Consider the following 15,188-nt stretch of genomic DNA (forward strand, 5'->3'; position numbering starts at 1 on the left):
TTACTATTCGCGTTTTTTTACGTGCCATCCATTTCACGGCAAATAAGGGCTATTGCACACACAAAACCCTTGTCTGAAACCTTGCTTTAAGTGTGAGCAAATTGACCAACCATGATCGATTATTCTTCTATTAAACGACTATAATTAGTCAATTTGCTTATTGTTTATGTCTTAAAATAAGGTTGTAGACAAGGGCAAAATGTAAGCAGTAAAACTTAAACAGTAAGAAAATTGACCAATCGCAGTAGATTACTCTTCTTATGGTCAAAGAATAATCAACAGTGATTGGTTAATTTGATCATTTCTTAGGTCGAGTTTAGTGAACTTTCTTCTGATTCGTCGAATATCAATCCAATTACAATCCTAATTCGTAGTGTGACACAAACTTTTTAGAGTGGTTGGTTTTCTATTTTCATACATTATGCACACATGAAAGTATAAAATCGACATCTTCGCTATATTTCTACATTTTTATCTTAAATTTGATTCGTACGATTAATTATGCAAATTTTATATACGTATCTTGGCCACACAATCAATCTTTCGTTTCATTTTCGAACGTACCCAGCCGCATCGGCGCACTTCGTAGCGCTCGATCGGCTATTCTCTCATCCATTCGTGGTTATCTTGAGGAGTTTTTGTCAAACGGTAGTTCAGTGCTGGTTGATCTTTGAAGGAGATATTCTCACTGAAAACATGTCGTTCATACAGGATTTTTTCAAACGTCAGGTACCGGTAGTTAAAGCCGAAGAGGAAGAAGAGCCAGAATTGGTGGATCCACAGAAAGTGCTTCGTGTGAGTAATAACCATTACATAATGTTGTCTAGAGAGACGTGACATGACAAAGTTGATTTTACGTAAAGTTAACTTAAAAATGACAGTTCTGGCAAGTTAGATATCTTACAAATATTTTGATCTTGTCTTTTCCTTCGATATACGTATGTATCTCTTCTTGATAAAATGTATAATTTAGACCAAGGTAAGTTAAAAAATGTTCAAATTATAGAATGACAATTTGATCGCAACAACTTTTTTTCTCAATTCGCAGGAGGAGTGCGCTAAACTAGCAAAATGCGTCAGCTTTCAAGAGAAACTGAACACATGTAATGACCGTGTGAATTCCCGATCCAACACAGAGGAAATTTGCCTAGAGGAGCTTATCGATTATGTGGAATGTGTAGATCACTGTGTTGCAAAAACTCTGCTCAGCAAACTCAAGTAATTTCCTGCGATACTCCCAGGGAGGAGTCAACTGTTGTCCACAATGTTATAGCCTAATCTCTCCCAATCATTGTATATATACATATATCCAATATTAGAAATAAAAGATAAACCCACAGATCAGAGGTTACAAATCAATTCGCTTAATCTCTCCATCTGTATTTCAATTCTACAGGCTAGACTTAATAAATCTTAACATGAACAATGATGTATACAATACATAAAATATCAATGACATAGAATTACACACAGACTTCTGATTTCAGTGAACTTCTCTTTCTTCTCATGTAAAAAAACAGTGGAATGACAGCCCTCCATCGGTTTTCGTAGAAACTCTTATTTTAATTACGAAAATTTTCTTTTGTAAAGTTCTCAGTGCCCTGTAACACGTCAAAGCATACGTCGCACACACGTACCGGCTTGTTCAGATTGAATTTTATGATCGGTACATCCTGACCGGAACATTTGCTGCACAAAATCCGTCCACAGTGTCGACTGAAAGCAAGAAATGACAGAGATTAGAGAAAATTAATTGGTTATTCATTCGCTGTTCACCAGGAAAGAGAACAGTTTACGGTACCAATGATGCTTGCGCATCGTGAGGGAGAATTTTGTTCCACATTCCAAGCAGCAGTCCTTGTCGGACCATGGTGCTTCTTGTGTCAGAGAATCTAACAGTCTGTACAGTAGCTGCTTCGTCGCTACTTGATAATTAAAAATAGTAATCCCATCTTTGTTCATCGAACCTAAGCACGCGCCCGCTCGTACCAACGTTCGGCAAAGGTTGCCATTGCCTTTCATATATGCGATTAGCAATGGCGTGTTTCCGTCCAAATCTGAAATAAAAGAAATAGAGTGTATAGGTGATACATACATACAATGAGAATTTAAGAATTTAAAACTTGGGCTTTCCAAACCTTGATCGTTAAAAGATTAACCAACCACAGAGAATAATCGATCTATTTCTTACGGCTTAAGTTTTTAAATTCTCGTTGTAGACATCACTTTAAGTAACAATCTCCGTAATTTAAGCCATCACCATCGTATTTTGCCTTCGCACCTGCGTTGTTGACTGGATATTTCGCCATGCATTCCAGAAACAGGTCGCAGATCGTCGCGGCGTTGTCCCTACCGCATCTGGCTAACTCGTGCAGCGGATTGCGACCTTTCAGGTTCACAGCTTCCGCGTCCAGCTCGCTCTCGGTCAATAACGTTCGCACCACCGACACATGGCCTTCCCTCACTGCTACGTGCAAAGCGTTGTCGCCATCCGCGTTCACCGCGTCGAAGTTGATATTGTTCTACGCGAGACAATTGATTATTTTATCCGACTTATTATTCAGTTTCGCAGTATATTTGCAGCGGACTGATATGCTTGTTTCTGTCGCTCACTTGCAGTAACGCGCAGACAACAGCCGAGTGGCCCGCTTTAGCCGCCACGTGCAGCGCGGTGTTCCTGTTCGCGTCCGTATCGTTGACACGAGCGCCCGCCAGGATCAAACTTCGCACCAGCAACTCGTTTCCAGACACGGCGGCCAGGTGCAGAGGTGGCGTCTGCGTAACGTCGTGTATTCTCGAATTCACATCTACCTATAAAAAAGATGAAAAGGATATAATAGCTGAGAGTTCAGCAGAGAAAGAAGCACGATAAACACTTAGATCCAGATTCTGAACTAATTTTTAAATAAAACCGATAAAAGTGCCTTAAATGTGGCTTCTAAGTTACTTTTAAAGATACTTTCATCAATAAAAATGAGTTCAGAATATGAATCTTAGTGATTACGTCTGTCTATGACTGGCATATTTCTTTAGGTCCATATTCTGAACTTATCTTTATCGAGATAAAAGCTTCTGAAAATTGTTTAACAACTATTTGATTGGCTGGGAAGCCACATTTAAGGCACTTTTATCGATAAAAGTAAGTTCAGAATATGGACCTTAGTTTCTTAATATATCTAGGAGAATGTACCATGAGCAATATTCATTAAGTGCTCATTGAGTTACTTCTCCTATTGAACACAGAGAGCACAGAGAACAATGGGTACATTCAATATTATAATGAACGTCCAGCAAATTCGGACTGGTGCATACTTTTAGAATCATCAAGATTTAAAAGAAAAGAAAGATAAAAGGAGAAACAAGTGCATTCGATACCATGATTGCTCACTGAGCTCTTGAGTCTGATTGATGCATATTTTCAGATATTATCTCGGGATCTAAAAGTATAAGGCAACCAGATCCGAAAGCTTATCGAACGCTTAATAAATGGTTACGCTAATGAATCTTCTCATCATTCTGTTCTAGATACCACCGATACAATCTCGGACTTTAGTCACGTGAGTAAACTGAATCAAGTACTTGTATCGACAGTAGAAACAGGATGCTCTCCATGTCGCCCTTTTGAATGGCGGTGTGCAAGAAGTTCCTGCCCTTATTGTCGTACTGTTCGGCAGCCTTGGGCAACCTCTCCAGTATCGCCTGCGCGGCCTTGTTATTGCGGACCGTCAAAGCGGTCGCGAACGGCGTCAGGCCCTTCTTGTCCCGCTTATTTAGATCTATGTTCGGGTGGCACAGCAGCAGAGATATGATTTGCGAATGCTGATTCTGTATCGCCACGTGCACCGGAGTCTTTCCCTCGGCGTCGCGGGCGTTCACGTCGGCGCCGTGCTCGATGAGCGTTTGCACCACTTGCTCCAGGCCCCATTGACAACACAGGTGCAACGGCGTGCACTCGTCTCTCGCTTCGTCCCCTCCCGCACCGTTCGGGCCAGGTCGCCTCGGAGTGTTCAGGTCGCACCCGCTACGGTGTAAAAATCGTTCGATACTTCAGGCTCTCGCGGTGTGGAGAAATGCTAGATTTTTGGCCTTTGCTCGATTGTTTTGGATTTGTCGGCGAAACCGATGAAAATAGATTCAAGGAATTTGACAAGAAATTTTGTTGAGAGAAAACAATGTATTTGCGCCGGACATCTGTGGTAAAAAGGCTCGAACTGAAATTCTCGTTGCAGAGTGTATTATAAATTCTTCGGTAATACAAATGTTACTTCCGGTCTGGATCGGAAGTATGCAAAGGAGTGGCTCACCAATCGCGGGAAACTCCTCAAGGCCAGACTTCTCGGATGATTTTGGAAAGAAACATCCCGATGTGAGAACATCGAGGCTATAGTAGTTTTTAAATGTCCCACAAAAAATGCGGCTTCAATTCGGAAGAAGCCTATCGCCGTTGAAGAACGAAACGATCGTCGTTACCCGAGTAAATCCCTTTCCTCGAAATCTACACTCGTCTATCGGCATCCTTCCATCTGAAGGAAGAATACCTTCTGATCAGAAATTGTGCGATATCCTCCTTGTTGTCGTCGATCGCTTTGTGCAATAGCGTCTGTTGGCACCCGTCGGGCCCGGGTCCCCAGCAATCGGTGTCCGCTCCGTGCTTGACCAAGATCGACGCGGTGTCCTCTTGGTCGGAGTCCAAAGCGTCCCACAACGGACATCCTATCGAGGTGTCCACGCCTCGTCTGCAGAGAGCCTCCACCACTTCGCCCAGCCGACAATGTACGCACAACTGCAGGGGCGTCTCCCCGTCAGCCGTTCTACGTGCGTCGAAGGATAAATATTAATACACAGTCGTCTGATTAATACAACCGTATCAAACTACGGATTGAGAATTACAATCAGACCGATAGATAATCTAAATCTTGCTTCCGAGTTATCTGATCGGTCCCTTTGTAATCTTCAATCCGTAGTTTGATATCGGCTTAAGGCTCTAAGTAAATTAATCAATCAATTACATTTTATCGCTCAGAGCAAAAGGCTAAAGGCTCATCACGCCGTACTAAGGCTTACCTCACATTCATGTCGGCGCCGTTCTCCAAGAGGAATATGGCCGTGGCCGAGTCCTCCTTCAGTATCGCCTGATGCAACAACGTCAGGCCCCCTTCATTGCACTCGTTCACGTTAGCCCCGGCCTTGATCAGCGCTAGGACGATATCCTTGCCCTTCTTGAACGGCGCTTTTATCGCCAAACTCAGCGGCGTCTCGTTCGCGTGGTTCTTGATGATCAACTGCGAATTCGAATCTGGAGCGTGGAGCAGCTCCACGACTATGTCGGTGTACAGATTCGAGATGGCGAGGTGAATCGGCGTGTCGCCGGTGGAGAAGGTGACGTCGTCCGTCGGCAAGCCGTTCCTCAGCAGAGCTCGAGTCAGGTTCTTCAAGCCAACCTTGCACGCCTCATGCAGTATCGTGAAGCCCTCGTCGTTGGTCTTCGTGAGGCTGCTCTTGCAAAACTCCGTTAAGAACAGCGCCGCCTCTTCCCTACATTCCCGCGTCAAGATGTGGAGCAGCGTGTCGCCGTTGCTGCTGTACGTCGGATTCGTCGTGGCGTCCTTAGTTAACAGCTCCGACGCGAAGTAATCGTCGAAAGGGTCGGTCTTCATCGCGATGCACAACGGCGTGTCGTCCTCGTTCGTCGTCATGTCCAAATCCACGTTCTTCGCCTGGAGCAGCAGATTGAACAGGATCTCGTTCTTCTCCGAGATGCAGCTGTGAAGCGCCGTCCTGCGAGAATGTAAATCGCACATTTCAAGATCTCTTCGCGCAAGAATCTTACAGTCGATGATTATTACACATTTTTTAATTACTGTCTTACTAACTGCACATACCGCTGTTTCTCATTAAAAATAAAGTCGGAAAATCCTGAATTACTTTTTATACTTAATGAAGTAGTGATTATTAAATAGAGCATTAACATTTGTGCCAAAAAAAAGAGATAGCTTAGAACTTTTGAATCTGGTGTACAATATGATTACGTAATAACGTTAACGTAATTAGCGGATGTCAATTAAGAAGCACAATTGTGTGAAACGTGCAATTTCACGAGGTTAAAATTAACGAGACGAGATCATACCATCCTCTGTGATCTTGTAAATTCGGATTGATGCCTGCCTGAAGTAATCTTGATCCAACCGTCAGCATATTTTCCGTATTATGCCTCGCTACCAAGTGCAAAGCGGTGCAGCCTTCCAACTGCTTAAGATCGGCTACGTTTCTCGTGCTTTCGACAATTTTCACAGCCTCGCACAATTTGTGCACATTGCCGCTGTTCTCCAGTTGCTCGATTATGAATTCGGACGAATAAGAGTCCCCTTTTAGAATGGCTGAATGAAGCAGAGACAAACCTCTCGCATCTTTTGCACTCAAGTCTGCTCCATGTTCAACCAGGGTGCGGGCCAGAGACGGTTGGCGAGTCTTCAGAGCAACTTCCAGAGCAGTTTCACCCTTGTGATCGACGGCGTTGACTGCTTTCGGAAGCTACAGAAACAAGTGCAAAACATTAAACCTGAGAAATAGAACATATTCAGATAGATTTATCTTCTTTAATTGAGGTAATACAATTTTAAAGTGAGTATATTCGCTATAGAGAGAAAATTATGCAAAATATAGATACTAAAATAAATGAAGAATTGACTAACGTACATGGTTCTCGAAATATTTAATTAGCATATGATAATTTGACCAGTAAGAACTAGAATCGCGGATGTTGATGCGTAATTTTTAAGTCAAAAGTGAGCAAGGAGCAAAGCACGTCGAAGCAGCAAAAAAACGGTATTAATTTGTAACAATGGAATCGGGAAAATTAACGCACGGAAGACATAAATTACGTACCAAGGAAAATAACTAGCCGATTTACGATTTTCAAGGATCCTTTCTAGCGCTTGACGTGATAAATGAGAGATAAATTGTGATTTACGTGGTCTACCGTCCGGAAACAATTAGCACCCAGGTTTACCTTATCCCCATCACCACTCACCCGGCTCTAACCGTAAGATAGAATTTCCAAACGCATATACAACCCTAGTACTATTTTATGAGTTTTTTCATACATTATAATGAAAAATATCAGAATAAAAATAAAATATCTCGAAAAATATTCATTTTTCGATGACTTTACTCTAGTATTTTTATACGCAGAATAAACAAAGGAATCGAATAGTATTAGGAAAACTATATAATTCTATTTGAAAAAATAAAGTTGACCTTGAATTATCGACTAAACAACAAAGCTAAGGTCCATTACCTTACGTCCCTCTCGAAACCCTACAACTTTCGTCTGAAATATTTCTCTGTACAAGGCGTAGGAGAAAAGATATCTTGATGCGAAAGTTAAAAAGCTGGGAGACACCCGGTATATGTGAAAGAGAGAAGAGCGATTTGGGAACCGCTGCTATCGGCGGCGAATGCACGATAAAAGCCCGATGGGTGCGTGCGTACGCCTGTGTGTGCGCGCGTGCACGCGGCCGAGCCATGGAAATGGCACGGACAACGTCGACTCAGTGTGAAAAAACGTTCACGGAGGAAGTATGGAGATTATTTTCTGATATATATACACGCCGAACGGGAGAGCGTTGAGGCATCATCCAGGCAGATGACGTGGCCTACGATACACCCAACTGGGTCGGCACTCGGTTGCTGACCACCAGTCGCCCCGTGTATTGCCGCTGCGCGAAAAAAGCATCGACACATCGTAATGCGAGGCATAAGTTGTCACGATGCGTGATACATACAGCACGAGCTAACGGTGTAACACTGTGGTGGGTATATGTCAGTGTACGTTGCTCTATTTGGTAACAGGATATAACACGAGGACCGACGTACGGTCGATGTACGCTAATTAAGAAGTTAACGAGACCGGAAAATTCTGATTTAAAAACTTCGCATGGGGAAAAACTTTTAACGGCGAAATTTTTTCTTTTTTTAATGGTGATTGGACCATTAAGGGGGACCTTGAGAATGAAATCTGTCGAAAGCAAAAAAGAGGACAGTGGTTGTTACACCTGCGACTACTCGTGTCACAAAAAGCGTCAATTACGCGAAATTTTCTTCGTCGAAAGTGTCGTGAACAATTGCACAAACGAGATCCAATGGAATCTTTACAGAAATCTGGCAAAAAAAGTTAACCCTTTGCGGACGCGTGTTCTGGAGAGCAAAAGTTTACCATCTGTGTGTTGTGAAAAATAATTTTAAATCTCTCTAACGTTTTAATTATATCTCATATTAATAGAGATCGTGATCCTTCGACAAATATTTCGATATATGTCTGTTAAGGGTTAATCTGCCTAAATTTTGGGCGTACGATAAGGTTATTTTGAGGAAACATTGTGTATAATACATCTGTTGATGCTTTGAACGTATGTGAGATTCGAGAAAAAAGATGTTTGACTTTTCATTAAATGCCAATGTTGAACACTGTTTTAGATTTTGTTGCCACTGCCGAGGTCAGTTTAACCAGTAAAAACTAGTGAAAGTACCTTCTCATTGTTGATTAAAATAATTATTTTTTGATGGGCTGTAAATAGTATTATGAAAATGTACAAGTTCAGACCAAATCCATGGATTGTAATACTATATATCAGTATTCTGTCATGTATGTCTTTCCTTTATTACTTATATATATTATGGTGGAAAAGTAAGCAATATCTATGAAATTAATAATTTTGAGATTTATAGATATCTCACAGGCACAGGCAGAAGGTATTTCATGTTTCAAATGTCTCAAGTCAAGCACGAGACTAGAAGACAAAGATCGACTATGTTCTCATTTTGATGGGAGTGCCAAATTTCAGGTGTTCTGCCCAACCTCAACGTTCTGTATGAAAAGAACTATTGAGTTGAGGTCAAAAAGTAGGTAGACGATATGCACAGGAAAAACACTGCTCTTTAATAATAATATAACTCTAAAAACTTTCATCTAAGTAAAAGCATTTATCTAAAAACCTTGTTTGCAGCATCTGTAGCGACCACTGTTCTGAGAGACTGCGCACCTCAGAAATACACCTCTCATGTTTACAATGAAGATAAAAGAAAATGGGACAAAATAGAGGAGATTATAAAAACTGCTTACGACGAAGGTTGCTTTATTGGTGAACACAGAGGGTCACCAACTAATCCACCAGAGTATTGTTTCTGTAGTTTTCATTTGTGCAATTCATCCCCCATGCAAATTGGTGTGCTTGGTAAAATATATGGAATAATGTTAGTGCTATTGATTGTGGGATTACTGTAAAGTTTTTTGGCATGTGACATGCAGTATGTTACTTAAGAAAAATGTTTCATGCACGCGTCTTCCACATTGAATTTCAAAGTGCAAACAAATCTTGCATTTTTATAAAACATTGTTTGAATATTGTGTGGAACAATATAAAAAAAAAGCCACATTGCATGTGTGGTTTATTCCATACATAAATAACTAATATTCATTTTACAAAATGCATAATAGACAATATATAGCTTTACAATTTGAATCTCGTACTATTTATATTTATGATTGAAGTAATATGTGATTGTGCAATCAACATCACGCAAAGATTAAAATCTTTTGATATACCTAGTCAATTATAATAAAAAAATTGTCTAGTTAAAATAATCAATAATTTCTCCAAGTTGAAACTACAATTTTCATTAAATATATTTATAATTTTGATCAGAGAGATAACTAGAACATATTCTGCAATGATATATTCTACAAAGCACCGCAATCCGTATAAAAATATATTTATATCGTTGCATACAAGTGTGATATCTGAAAGTAGTGAAGATAAGTGAAATCATAAAAGTCTCTATGGTTATATCTTTTAGTAAATTGGAGTGGAAAAAGTTAGCCAAGGTGATGTGATATTGAAGTAAACTGCATTTTGTAACTTTCAAAAGCAAAAGATACGTCCAAGTTTTTAATGGTTTGAAGATTGCTGAAATGGTACATTTGTCTACAACTAATTGTGAGAAAAATCTACTATCTCAAATGTTCATGGAAAAAGTGTACTTTATGCATGCAAGTACTTAGCGCTAAAACTTGAGCTGTGAATATGTAAACTGTAATATTATATTTAAAATATACTTAACGGTAACAAACGAATTATAATTATAATGAATTAGAATTATAATATTAAGTCTTTGCTCACATATTGATAACAGTATACAGTATTTTCGTACTCACAATATTGTACAAATTATAAATGTATGTATATACGTGCTGTAATAATAATTACACCAATGCCTATCACGTGATACTTATTTTTTCCCCTACTATTGAGAAAACTTACCTCAGCATTATTTTCCACTAAATACAGGAACACAACGTCTTCGCGCATCAAGCGGACTGCCGCGTGTAGAGGGTATTTACTTTTAGTTTGCAGTAACTTGTACAGCAGAGAACCTGGCATCTCCTTGAAATCTTCGCCCGTCAGATCTTCCTATAGGACACATAAGCATGTTGCAAATACAATACGGAAGCATCATTGTAATCAGCGCAGCACAGATATCTTAAACTTACCCAGTGTGCTGAAATCAAAGAGCTGCAGTGTTCTTTTAATTTCATAGTGCCTAGTTCCTCAGCAGCTGCATACAATATTACGCAGTCTTTCAGCCCCACTGTCCCGATCAGATACCTCTCACACTGATCTACCAATTCTGACAACTGGAAGTTGGCTGCTGCTTTCATCAGGTTCAGGGTCAAATTTTCTTGTGACACTTTGCCTGTGTAAATCCATTTCAGCAGTACAGATGCGACAGCACTGTCTAAATTACTCCAGTCTAGGAAATAATCGCAAATTAATTAATATCTTTGCACCATATACATGAACAAAATATAAATCTGCACTACCTAAAACAGTTTTTTCAACAAGAACTGAGTCGCTGAAGAAATCGGTTCTGGCAGATAATACAAACTTGTGTGCCGGTATTTCTTGATCGATGAGTTTTATGCTTATATCACTGTAAAAAATATTTTCAGTATTAAATATATATATATATATCTGCTTTCAGAAGCTTTGACATTTGGTCTGTCTTAGTTGAACTGATTGCATTTAAGAAATTTACGTACATTGAAACATGTGACATATATATATGAGATATGTATATGAGATTCTCAAGCTTCAGTATATATATATTTCTAGAACTAGTGCAGCCAGTTCAGTTAAAAAGAACAGACCAATCAAGTCTACTATTGTTTGAAAGTCATATACAAGATTTCAGATTACACTTTATGATGCACTATTTGTTGTACTGGATATAAATACCTGTAACGATGTTGACAATACAAGGACGCTATCGTAGCCAAGAGCCTGCCGACAAATCCGTATTCCTGCTTGTCAGCAGTGGCGATAGCATATTCCTTCTGGAGTTCCACGTTCGCGTTGTATAGATTGACATATTGCTCCCGCAGCAGAGACAGATGTTGCTGCCACTTTTGGGCCTCCGTGGAATCCTCTGAAAGACCGGTTCACGTGAGATGCTCGTTTCTCTCGCGTGACGGTTCGGAGTGCTGCGTGAACTTACCCATAATCAAGAGGGAATCGTCACGTCAGGAATTTCGCAGTTCGGCGCAATATTATTGCATGATGCGTTGCGTACCGCGCATCGTACGCGACGTACTTGTTCGCGCGTAGATTCGTTCGCGAGGAAAATAAACGAGGTCGCGTGCAACCGAGTCGAGGGGGCGAGGCGGCGATCACCGGTGGGGGGCAAAATTTCGGAGGGTCGCCGAATGAACGGTAACGCGAGCCGGTGTGTGATAGAAGACTGGGAAAAATACAAAATACCACCACACTACGTGTATCACACACGTATACACCGCCCCCACACCGTCACAGCGCGGATCTGTCACGCACACACACGTGCACACAGGCGCCGCGTATCCGATAATAAGAATGATGCGATACCGAAGATAGATAGAAGGGGATCATTACGGCTATTAAAAAACGACTATTACTGCATTCCGTTCCTCTCATTGGATGAGTCTCATTTTTTAAACATCGTAAAAATGCGGAAGCGTGAATGATAAGAGGTGAGGGAGGGGGTCAGGCGAGATACAGTTGAGTGAAAAAGGACCGGGCGAAACCTGGATGAGTGCGCGTGAGGGATGAAAGATAAGAGAACCATATGATTGGCTAATGACTCGGCTTTATTTTCACGTGTGGCTAACTTCACGTCAGGCTGCGTTCCACAAGCCTACGCGACGGGTGGAGTAGCATTTAATTGACCAATTAGGATAAAAAGAGGAAAGATCTCTTTATCATAATTGGTTTATTAATGCTACTATTACCTGTCGAGTAGGATTTTGGAATGCAGTTTTGATATCAGTTAATCAGATCTTTGCTCTTATCTCTTCCCTAAAAGAGAAGATTTTAGTTTTTTAGCATCCTGCAAACGATTCCATTGATTACGAATGTCACAATTATGACATGATTCTCGTCGTGCTTTGGATATAAAATATAAAACAAAACTATAATTCTTTTCACAGAGCCCTCCAGTAGAAATTGCCGTAATCGTAAATATAAGATGTAAATCATAAGTCCTTGCCTTTACTGTGAACTCGTGAAAAATGGACATTATAAAATGCTTTCGGTTAAAAGATTTTTACTTTTGGTGAATTTTGTGTCAGAAGGAAAGAGTCATAAGTTTTTGTGTATTCTAGAAAAAAATTAATATCCGACAAATTTAGCCGTAAGAAGACATTAGATTTAGTTATTTGATTGGCATTCTAATTACTTTTTCTTACGATAAAATTTACCGTAATTTTTAACTTTTTCTGCAGTATTCACTAACCTAAAACTACATCCTGATTAGTTCTTTAGTTTAAGTTTACTCTCACATTTCTTAGTTTTTTTCATTATGATTGATTTGGTCAAGTGCCAGTCTACTTTCAGCGTGGTGTTTTCCGAACTCAGCCCTTTTCTGCGGCCCCTCTAGGCACTTGCGATTCCTAGTGAATATTTTTTTTATCGATGTCATCACGTTGGTGCTTCTGTACGAAAACAGAAATTCTCGTGCAAGTTCAGCGCGAATGACTGCGAGAGTAGCCCCTTACCTCTCTTCAGCAATGAAGAGTTTGTGAATTTTGTCTCGTCGTAATATTGGAATTTTTTTTATTAGAATAATCATGATGTCCAAAGCTGCAGTGGGCCTTGCCGTCGGCATTGCTGGAATTTTCGTGGGTTACTGCTTTTATTTCGATCAAAAGCGCCGCAGCGATCCTGATTTCAAAAAGAAACTTCGGGAACGTAAGTTAGCCGATCTTTCTCTCCTTTTCTGTCGTGTTCACGTGTCTTTTTGATACTTAAAATGATTAGGAAATTTCTATTTTCACTCGATTTCCTCGTTGTTACAGGTAGACGAGCCAAAAAACAAGCACAACAAAAAGCTTCCTCAAAGATTTTAGATTTAAGAGATCATGAAGTTGTGCAGAAATTCTTCTTGCAAGAGGTAAATTTATTGCTAATAAGGATGTATATATACGGATATATGTATATAAAATTGTAATATAAATTTTTGTGACATAAAATATTCATAGTATCTAATTATATACTGTTTTGTTTATAATTCAGGTGCAACTCGGGGAAGAAATGCTTGCTTACGGTGACGTAGACAGTGGAATTGAACATTTGGCCAATGCAGTAGCTGTATGTGGCCAACCGACTCAGTTGTTACAAGTTCTCCAAAAGACCTTGCCACCGGATGTTTTCAAGACTCTGGTACAGCGACTACCATCGGTGGGCCAGGTATAACTTTGCATTTAGGCAAAAAAAAGGAAGGATACAAAAATAACATAAATTACTTATAAGGATAAGATAATATTTATTCTTTTGTCCTACTTTTCATTTAATTTATTTTTTACAGAAACTAGTAATGCAAACTCAGATGGCAGAGGAGGATGTCGAATAGATTAATATAAAATTTCGTTGACATTTCTTGAATAAAATCGACACTAGTGAAAAGTCTACACTCATTTTTGCTTAACATAGATGCAAGCATAATTTGTATCTGTAAAACCCCGCAGTTATAACCGTCGTTTTTTATTAAATTTCGGCGTGTATATTATGAACCATATACAAGTGAACTTTGTGCGTTCACTCTTTTAGTGGAACTTGTTTTGTACCGTGTTTTGTAAAGCACAGCCAGAAGAAAAGCTAACATAGTATTAAATACTATGATAGACGCAAATTGGACATAAATTCCTTCCTACAGTGGCAGAGGAAAAATTGTTATGGAAGAATACGAGGAAAGTGTCTAGTCGAGATCACGAAATTTGCACCTGGAAGGTATATACAATGATTCGACATCAAATTACCGAATATATATATATATATCGAGAATTTTGTTTTCTCATAAAATATGATTGTTATACATTAGGTACGTGAAATACTTGAAGCTCTCCGAACTTTTGCAAATTTCAGTATGTTATAAGTATTCATTTTCTGTTGTTTATACCGCGTTTGACTGGCTATAGTTTCATTTTTATCTGTTTGTATTATCTTTTTGCTGATATTTTTATAACTAGGTTTTGTTTGTGTGATACATACCACAATATGATCACATACATATTTATAACTGTTCGATCGTAACAGTTACTGTGTAAGTTGAAGTTTCATAAAAAATGATAGATTTCATAGCATTATGTATTAGATCGGTAGCATTATGTGTTACTGTTGTTTCGTTCAATTCCAAGGAGCATATTTCTTATATGTATCTTCAGGAATTGACTCTAATAGAATAGTAATACCATTAGCATTATGTTTCAATTAGCTGTGTTCAATAGAACAAGCTATCACTGTCACATTTGCAATATTGACGACGAGTATGTATGCTGCCTTATCTTGGTGTAATGAATGTGTAAAAGGACTTGCACAATGAAAATTTATGGATCCAATTGTAATCATGTACAATTTATTGTGTAATCGTAACAGAAATAATGTATGAGATTTATTCTGGAAGGATTTATAAATAGTTGAATGAAAGTTACGGTAAAAGTCCTATGTATCATATTGCAAATGTCTAGTATATGCAGAAATTATCTATGTATTTTGTAGATAAAAATGTAATGTCAACGTACAAACGCGTGCGTAAACATAGATATATATATTATTACTTTTGATGGCATTCAAATAATACACAACGTACATGGTTCATGCCTA

General features: G+C 39.3%; 4 protein-coding genes across 4 annotated transcripts; 3 read left to right on the forward strand and 1 right to left on the reverse strand.

Moving 5' to 3' along the window:
• The first annotated feature begins 553 nt into the window (after window positions 1-553).
• Window positions 554-1,341, forward strand: LOC106741749 (cytochrome b-c1 complex subunit 6, mitochondrial). The gene is made up of 2 exons (XM_014614036.1): window positions 554-795; window positions 1,049-1,341. Exons 1-2 carry the CDS (start codon window positions 697-699, stop codon window positions 1,220-1,222), a joined length of 273 nt encoding a protein of 90 aa, XP_014469522.1. The 5' UTR covers window positions 554-696; the 3' UTR covers window positions 1,223-1,341.
• Window positions 1,342-1,448: 107 nt separating this feature from the next.
• Window positions 1,449-11,680, reverse strand: LOC106741733 (rabankyrin-5). Its single transcript, XM_014614012.1, has 13 exons — window positions 11,554-11,680; window positions 11,295-11,484; window positions 10,880-10,989; window positions 10,550-10,809; window positions 10,320-10,469; window positions 6,128-6,531; window positions 5,065-5,778; window positions 4,539-4,811; window positions 3,580-4,021; window positions 2,614-2,811; window positions 2,282-2,522; window positions 1,802-2,057; window positions 1,449-1,716 (listed from the first exon to the last, which is right to left on the reverse strand). Exons 1-13 carry the CDS (start codon window positions 11,555-11,557, stop codon window positions 1,563-1,565), a joined length of 3,396 nt encoding a protein of 1,131 aa, XP_014469498.1. The 5' UTR covers window positions 11,558-11,680; the 3' UTR covers window positions 1,449-1,562.
• LOC106741742 lies at window positions 7,320-10,313 on the forward strand. Its single transcript, XM_014614025.1, has 4 exons — window positions 7,320-7,811; window positions 8,476-8,644; window positions 8,728-8,901; window positions 9,006-10,313. The coding sequence occupies exons 2-4, from the start codon at window positions 8,581-8,583 to the stop codon at window positions 9,281-9,283; spliced, it is 516 nt and encodes a 171-aa protein (XP_014469511.1). The 5' UTR covers window positions 7,320-7,811; window positions 8,476-8,580; the 3' UTR covers window positions 9,284-10,313.
• Window positions 11,681-13,037: 1,357 nt separating the features above from the next.
• Window positions 13,038-13,996, forward strand: LOC106741833 (mitochondrial import receptor subunit TOM20 homolog B-like). The gene is made up of 4 exons (XM_014614217.1): window positions 13,038-13,277; window positions 13,385-13,479; window positions 13,602-13,775; window positions 13,894-13,996. Exons 1-4 carry the CDS (start codon window positions 13,157-13,159, stop codon window positions 13,936-13,938), a joined length of 435 nt encoding a protein of 144 aa, XP_014469703.1. The 5' UTR covers window positions 13,038-13,156; the 3' UTR covers window positions 13,939-13,996.
• The last annotated feature ends 1,192 nt before the right edge of the window (window positions 13,997-15,188 follow it).

Source organism: Dinoponera quadriceps, unplaced genomic scaffold (assembly GCF_001313825.1).
Source record: "Dinoponera quadriceps isolate SergipeBrazil2010 unplaced genomic scaffold, ASM131382v1 scaffold153, whole genome shotgun sequence".
In the NCBI taxonomy this organism is placed as follows: Eukaryota; Metazoa; Arthropoda; class Insecta; order Hymenoptera; family Formicidae; genus Dinoponera; species Dinoponera quadriceps.